The 8,872-nt window shown below is 36.8% G+C and overlaps 1 protein-coding gene across 1 annotated transcript; it reads right to left on the bottom strand.

Annotated features, from left to right (window-relative positions):
• On the bottom strand, nucleotides 7,057–8,231 carry LOC107610003 (uncharacterized protein At1g76070). Its single transcript, XM_016312070.2, has one exon. It carries the CDS (start codon nucleotides 8,063–8,065, stop codon nucleotides 7,265–7,267), a length of 801 nt encoding a protein of 266 aa, XP_016167556.1. The 5' UTR covers nucleotides 8,066–8,231; the 3' UTR covers nucleotides 7,057–7,264.

The raw sequence follows: 8,872 nt of genomic DNA, 5'->3' as shown, positions 1-8,872 counted from the left end.
GTAAGCCATGTAAAGAAAACGAACTAGAATGACGAAGTCTTGATGAGGTAACAACTCTTCTCAATATCCCAATGCAAAAAGCTAGAGAAAATAAAATCCTAAGAACTATCAATGTCTAGAGAGAAAAACCTAGGGGAGGAGTAAAACTAGAACTAAAAACTAAAACTGTGTAGAATGAATTGTTGTTTTTGGTTTCTGCATGTTCTCTGGCTCTAGTCTGCTGTTCTGGGGCGAAAACTGGGTCAAAATAGGGTCCAAAATTGCCCCCAGCAAATCCTGCAGATTATGCAGATCGCGTGATGCGGACGCGTCATTCGCTCTTTTCCTCGCCACGCGTTCGCGTCATCCACGCCTCCGCGTCGCTCGTGCTTTTCCAGTCCGCGCGGTCGCGTGAGCCACGCTGCCGCCTCACTGCGATTTCTCCTCTTTCGCGCTGTCGCATGAGCCATGCGGCCGCGTCACTTCTCGCTGGTTATCTCCTCAATTTCTTGTGTTTCTTCCATTTTTGCTAGCTTCCTTTCCAATCTCCAACTCATTCATGCCTTATAAAGCCTGAAACGCTTAACACACAGATCACGGCATCGAATGGAATAAAGGAGAATTAAAATGCATAATTAAAAGTCTCTAGGAAGCAGTTTTCAATTATGTAATAATTTCAGGAAGGAAATATAAATGCATGCTAAATTAATGAATAAGTGGGTAAGGATCATGATAAAACCACACAATTAAACACAATATAAACCATAAAATAGTGGTTTATCAGGGGTCTTGACCCGGCAATCCATGATACTTAGGAAGAAAATTTATCAAGCTACTCTTCAACTCAAAGTTTGGATCAAGGTTAGGATACCTTGCTTGCAACGGTTGAAGTATGATATCCGGAGCTCCTTGCTCATGCAAAGTGATCTGTCGTGGCTCCGCCATGTGTGGCTCACCTGTAGGATGTAAAGATGTATTATTAGTGCTAACAGAAGAATAGGAAGTAGCGGACTCCAAGTCACTCTCGGTACCGCCTAGTGATTCGGTATGTTCCTCAAGAGAGGCCGAAGTACTAGCCGTATAATCCAACCGCCGTCTAGCTTGCCAAGTATGTAACAAAGTTCTTTCAATCTCGGGATCAAAATTGGCTAAACTAGAATTCGGTTGAGACCAAGTCATCAAACTTGAGAGTCATAGCACAAATGTAAAAGAAATTTAAACTATAGCTAAGTATTGAAAGCAATTAAACTATCTACAATATTCACATATTCACATAACCAATATCAAGGCATATGTTGCAACCATTCCCCGGCAACGGCACCAAAAATTTGATGTCTGCACTCGTGGACTATGTCGGTAAAGATTTTCTCAATAAAGTTGCGTTGCAAGTATAGCTCTACCGACAACAAGCCTCGAGGATCAAATTTAGAGAGGGATTTGGTTGTCACAAGTTCAATCCCAATAGAAATAACCAAAGTATTCAAACCTCGGGTCGTCTCACAAGGAATGGACAAACATGTGCTTCAATAGTGGTTAGAATTCCGGGGTTGCAAGTCATGAGCAAGAAAATAAAATGGGAATCTTAACAAGCAAGCAATCTTAAAATGCAAGAAATTAATTCAAATAACTAAGCAAAACATGAGCAATTCCAAACTAACAAAGTAACATCCAATATGATTCTATTCTAAACTAAACAAGTAACTACAACTAAGACAAGTAATCAAGAATTTTGGGTTTTCAAATATGAATAATAAAAGCAACTCTTGGCTAGGCATGGAAATTGGGGTCACCATCCTTGTCTAATAACCATATCTTGACAATTATGAGGAACCAAACTCATTAAGTCTACTTCTATACTTGAAGTACGTCAAATGGTTTGGTCAACAACAACCCATAAGTTCTAACCTCACTACTAATTAACTTAATAGAAGGTTAGAGTCAATGGCTATCAAATTGACCACTAAGGGCTCTCAATTCATCAAATCCATTAGATCCAATGACTCAAGTTTACCCAATTCCCTTAGCCTAAGCCAAGAGTGAAAAGAACTACTCCATAATCAAGGTAAACAATTCATCAAACACTTGGTAAGCATTAATAAAAGACATGTTCAAATTGCAATTAAATTGAAATTAACAAGTACCCACTAACAATTATCAACATACAATCATCCAAACAACACAATTAATCATAGAAATCATCAATGTAACATCAACAAGGCAAGATTCACAACATTCATGAAATGGGTATAAGATGACAATTGATAAGAATTCATAAAACTAACACAAGATCTAAGCAAAATTATACTAAGGAATTCAAATTAAATTATCAAAACTAGTAATTAACAAGATCCAATTCAGAATTCAACAAGGGAAGATCAAATTAAAACTAGATCTAGAGAAGAACAATGGTTTCTCTCTCTAGAAGAACAAAGAACAAAAAACTAGCTAAAAATTGTGTCTTAGTGTAAAATGATTGATCCCCCCTTTCCCCTAGCATCCTTGGGTCTTTTTCATGCAGAAACAGCTTGAATTTGGGCATCGCCAGGCACGATTTCCTTTAATGAGGTCACGTGCAGCTTCCCGCGCGTGCGCGCCATGCGTTCGTGCGCGCCGATTGCCTTTGTGATCCATGCGTGCACGCCAAGTGCGCATGCGCGTCGATAGGAATCCTCTGATCCGCGCGGATGTGTCTATTTTTGCGCGCCGCTTCCAGCCGTCCTCATCCACGCGTGCGCGTTCACGCCAATGCTGCTTTTCCCAAAAATTCAAATCTTCATGTTCCTCCCTTTTGTGCATGCTTTCTTTCTCTCTTCTAGTCCATTTCTACCCTATAACTCCTTAAATCACTCAACAAATACATTACGGCATCGAATGGCAATAGAAGAGGATCAAAATATGGTAATTTTAAGGCAAAACAAGCATGTTTTTCATCATGGAGCAATATTAGGAAGTGAACACAACCATTCATTTCTTGTGAATAAGTGTGAGAAATATTGACAAAACCCCCCAAATTCTAACAATATAAATCACAAAATTAGGGTTTATCAGTGTGCATACCAGAGTGTGCGTACGCACATTTTCTTAAAATTTATAGGTTGTGCGTACGCACAAGTGAAAATATGGTCCCTGTTCAGAGCACACGCACAGTAGTGTGCGTGCGCACATGAACCAGAACTCACAATTTCTACAACATCACATAAATCAGATTTTTGACACCAACTTCCAACGATCATATCTTTTTTTACAAAATTTTTATCTCCACGAAATCTACATCGTTTTAAAGCTCTTTGAATTATCTTTAATTTGATACAAAATTTAATCAATTTCAAAAACTATAGATCAAGATATGATCCGCCAAAGTTGACTAAAAATCTATTTTTACCAAAAACCTTTAAACCTCAAATTTACCAAAACTCTCAATTCAAACCTAGTTACTCACAACCCAAACAATACCCAAAACCACACAAAAGTCCATACTAATCATTCCTCAACTCAACCATCAATAGTGTCCTAGTTTCACCAATTTCACACTATCAAAATCATTAATCATCACAATAATAAATCACAACCTTCATCATTATCAACCTCTATAGTCATCATCAATCAAAACCAACTCCAATACCCATCAAGTTATCCACATAATCATACTCCCCATATACAACCCACTCAACCTTCATCATAATTCATATACCATACATTCCAAAAACTCCATATCATCACTATCATCATCAAACATATAATCACATACAATAAATCATACAACCACTTCATTCAATCCTATCTTAAAGGCCACTACCCTAAGTTTCACAAAACATTACATATTACATAAAGAAAACCGAAATCATACCTTGGCCGATTCCCACGCAACTCAAAACACCAAGCTCAAACTCAAAGCTCCAAAACCATCAAGCTCACTCCAACAAACACCAAACTTCAATCTAACATCATATAACATACAAAACATCAAACCTATGATTCACAAAATAACTAAACACAAGGTTTAGTAAAACCTTACCTTATCCATCGGTATTTGGGATAAAATCCAACAATACTTCAATGCTAGATCACCCCTAAACAACCAAAAACATAAAGAAACTAAAAAATCTAAAGCCATTTTCGAGTTTTGAGATAGGGCAGAAAACTGGAGCTAGAGAAAGAGTTTCTTACCAACAAAACTTAGTTAAAAATGATGGGCTCAGCGAGAGCGATGCGTGATCGCAAACGACTCATCAATCGGAGCTCCGTAACTCAAGTTATGGTCACCGAAAGTGGAGGATGAATAGTGACCAAACCCTTTGCTCTCTTCTCTCTCAAAGCTGGGTCCCTTTCTTGTTTTTAGGGTTAAAATAAGCTGAAAGCTCATTAAACATGCATATATATGTTGGGCCTTGAGCCCGATTTGGACCCGGTCTAACCCGTTAGCATTTTAGGTCCGTTCGGCCCACTTTGGGCTAAAACCTTTAAGATTAGCGCCCGGTTTTCAATTCTAAATTATTTTTGTCTTTTCAAAGTAATAAATTCAATTTTCAAAATATCATTTTCGAAAATACGTGGTACTGGACAGACTAGAGCTGGTATTGCCAGCTTAAGTGCCGGTATGCATTTTTACAAAAATTTTCTGTAAAAGATACATTTTTTCACTCAGAAAAATTCATGAAATTCAAATTTCACCTTTATATTTTAAAAAGAATACTTCTATATTTTCGAACCCATTCCAGGCAGTTAAAGTTCTTATTTTATATATATATACTTATATGTTCGGGTTGGTTACCTTTGCGACATGAGTCTTGAGCTTTGTTATCTGTATTTTGGCACTCTTCTGTATATATATCCGTGTTAGCTTACCTTTTACCTCGTTTCGCTTACAGTATCGCACTCGGGAGTGTTGCGCTTTTCAATTGAACGATTTTGCTTAACCCTTTTCTTCAAAGACTCTTAGTTACAAATCTTTTTCACTATATTATGTATATATAATTTTACTTTTAGAGGTCATAATACCTCGTTACCTCAGTTTTACGACTTAAGCGTAAAATTTTGTGTGGTAAAGTGTTACAAAAAACTCCCCAACAACATAAACAATGGTTAAAGCCAGCTGGAGAAGAAACAATAGAGGCAGCAAAATTAAATGTGTAGCTAGGATGTAAATGGTTTGATAGACTAAATAAACCAATCAACAATAAAACATTCATATTCATAGGTTCTCTGGCAAAAATCAGATTTTTAGAAACATTGCTTATTAGTAATTGTTGGTCAACCATGTCTAATTTTGTCTTTTTTTTTCCTTCTCGCTAATTGTAACTGCTCACTACAGTTGAGTTCAAAGTATTTGTATCGACCGAGTTATGATTCAGGACAAAAAACCATTTTCTCACATAGAGGAATAGCTACATGAATTATATTGTGTCCTAGACTCCTAACAGTGTAGCACCCAAAAGAAAAAGATCTATGAATAAAGGTAGCAATTTGCTCTCTTCCAAATAGTATATTTGTGTGATAAGCTTTCTTAACTTTTTAACTCTACCCATGATTTATTTTTATTGGCAGATGGCTGCATAATTCCATCTCCTCAAAGCCATAATTATTCCTTATTTGAATTTACTTTAAAATGGTCAAATTCCTATCTTTGTAATTATCGTCGACAACACATAACTAGCTAGTGAAATGAACCTAATATCCCTTTCTAATGTCTGAAAACTAAGGCTAAATGAACAAAAATTAAATGCACATTGACTTGTATAAGTAAGAAAGAACAATTTCAAGCACCAGCAAATCCCTTACAGAAAGAAGTATTCAAATGAGTGTAATCAATTCAGTATTTATGAAAAAAAATTCATTGCTCAATTATCTCATCCAACATCACAAGCAGCAAATTTATTTCACAACTAAAGCAAAATCAAATTACCAAAAATGAAAATCCAGACACGCTATGCATAATAAAATCTAGGGTAAGTCCTAGAAGAGAACGAAACTGAACCTTCTTGAACCTGTGAAACTGGTCATCTTGCTGAGGAACCTGGATGATTTTGGCAAAAAATGCAAGTAAACGAGAGCAGTGCCCTGAGCTGTAGCGGCGACGGAGCTGAGGATCATAAGGAACCAGTCAAAACGATCGGCGCAGGTGAAAAGGCGGGAGAAAGGCACAGCAGCTGGTGGCGGCTCAACCTCCTCTGGCTCCTCGATCTCCTCCTCCACTTCAACCTACTGCGATGCTGAAGTCTCGGCACCGGGATCAATATACGGAGACGGCGACTACAGCGGCTCCAAAACCTCAGATACTGGAGTGAGAGGCTGTATATGCGACGGGGACCAACCAAACAGCCCTCTTGACACCATCACTCCCTCCTATCCCTACTCAGAATTAAAACTGGTGACAGATCCACCATTATTCACAAGGCAAAATTCAACAACATTTGAGCTATTCAAAAAAATGACGTAAAAAAACTGGGTTGTTCTTCTTTGTCAGAGACAAATAGGCACAGAAGGGAGACAATTTGAACAGAACTTTGTCTTCTTCTTGGCTAAAGACGAGATGTATAGAGCTTGAGAGAAAGAAGAGTAGAGTGGAGACCAGACAAAGGGAACTTCGGAGAAAGAAGAGCAGAGGGGATACGGACTGACCGAGACACCTTCTTCTTTTCTAGAGAAAAAGAACACTGAACCCTAATTTTAGGTCAAACACTTTTTATTTTTTTGATTTTTCATATATGTTTTTGTTTTGAACTTTTGATTTTTAAATAGTTTTGGATTTAAAATTATAAAACTAAAACTAATTAAATTTTGACTAAATTAAAAGGATTAGAATAATTTTATCCAATATAAAAAGAATATTTAAGTCTTTTATAAATTTAAATAAAAAATATTTTTATTTTTATTAAAATGTTAAGTTTAATTTAATAAAAGTATTGATATGATATATATTTATAAAAAATAATTACTAATATAAAAATATAATTCACTGTCTTGTTTTAATTTGTCCATATTTTTATTGTATTGATACGTGAAATTATTATCGGAACCAAGCAAACCTCTTATAGACTACTTTTCTTATGTGATAGAGTTATATATTTGACACCAAAATTTGATCTATGAACACTAGAATCCACATTTTATACACGTTTAATACATGAATGTCACGGCATGTTATTAATTACATTTTTCTCCTAAATGTGACTTTGGTGTTCTACACAGCAAAATGATCCCATGCTCAAAACACACCTTGAAAAGAAAGAAGAAATTTTCATTCTAATGAGCAAAAAGAAAAAGAATAAAATGAATCAATGTATAATCAAATATTCAATTGAAGAGGCCTAGGCGGTGCCATGGTTCTTCTCTTCCATAGATTAATCTCTTTGCGTGGCTTCAAATTGAGCCCAACTCCATCACCAACACTGTCGCCACCAACCAATATAGGAGCAGAGAAAGGGATTCTGACGTCATCATCATCATCATAATCTTCTTCTTCTTCATCGCTCCTCTGCTGTACCCTTTCCTCATCAGAATAGAAATCTTCTCTTTCCTCAGCCGCCACTTGCTCATGACTTTTCCAATCAAAGTTAGCAAAAGCGTCACGTCCACTCGCGAACTTCTTCATCTGGCTCACGTGCGGTGCTCTCTCCGCACGTGCAACTGCAACCGCGTCTTTATTCTTATTATCATCTTGATGCGGCAGAGAAGCACTTGATTTTCTCCCCGCCGAAAATAACATCCTCTGAAACTTGGAAACATGTTTCTTCTTCAACTCTATGTCTTCAGAAGTGAATTTTGTTGTTGTTGCTGATGCTGCTGCTTTCTTGACTTTCTTGTGCTGTTTCTTCTTGTTCTTGATCTGTCCCATGCATGAGATCTTTGGTGAAGTTGGTTCTTGATAATCAGTGTTGTTTCTTTCCCCCTTAGGCTTGCTTCTTGCTTCGTGTGGAATCATAGGCATGATAGGGCCAGAGAATCCCTTGACGCCATGATTATTATGATGATGCTGTCTATCCCACCTACCTGGGCTGAAGGGTTGGTTTTGAAACGTCACAGTGATTGATGAGGCTTTTGGTAGTATTTTCAAGATCCTGTTCTTCAGCTTGAGCTGTTTCTCCATGATAAAAAAAAATGAAAGAATTACGACTTGATAATAAAGTAGTTGTGATTCGTATCCTTGGATTGTTGTCTTTTGAAGAAAGTTAAGAGCTGAAACTCGCAATGGTCTTTTAAGAAAAGGGTTAAGGTTGGGAGTTATTATATAAAGGAGTATTTGATTTTGTCAAGAAAGGTGGGAGATGAAGAAAATGTTTGGTCAAATAAAAACGTCGTGACTCGGCAAAGAACGCTCCCTTGCTTTTATCCAAACACACGTATGTTACACAACAATTCTGAAACAGGTTGCGGCATTTTGACCTGATAAATGATGCAGCTGGGAGGTGTTTTCAATGTCACTGTTGCTAAGCCCACACTAAGCATAAATATCTACCCCACCTTGACTTGGTTTTTGTCTGATTCTGACGTTAAGTTTCCTAGATTTAATCATCGGGCTTGCATAACACCCTGGCTATAAGATAATGACAACAATGAAATGTAGAGTAAAACAAGCACACAGTGGAAGTCACACCACATAAACGTGCTTTTTAAAAGAAAGGTAAAGAATATTTTTTTTGTTTTTAAAATTCATTAAAAAATTTAAAAATATTTCGAATCACATTTGATTTTAAATTATTACTTTACTTTCTAATTTTATCAAAATTCTCATTATTCTCTTATTCTCTTTTCTAACACTAATCCTAATTTCACCCGCACACTCTTTTGCTACTCTCAGTCGCCACCCTAACACACACACATGGCAAAAAAGAAGAAGAAATCATTAGAGGGAAATGGAGGAATTAAAGAACAAGAGATGAAGAAGAAGGAGAGG

The sequence above is a fragment of the Arachis ipaensis genome, chromosome B07 (assembly GCF_000816755.2).
Source record: "Arachis ipaensis cultivar K30076 chromosome B07, Araip1.1, whole genome shotgun sequence".
Classification (NCBI taxonomy): domain Eukaryota; kingdom Viridiplantae; phylum Streptophyta; class Magnoliopsida; order Fabales; family Fabaceae; genus Arachis; species Arachis ipaensis.
Note: the sequence above shows the minus strand (reverse complement) of the source record. Positions and strands in the feature narration are given on the sequence as shown.

What these genes read in the sequence shown, in the direction of transcription:
- LOC107610003 (XM_016312070.2), bottom strand. Translation starts at nt 8,065, where the DNA reads ATGGAGAAACAGCTCAAGCTGAAGAACAGGATCTTGAAAATACTACCA.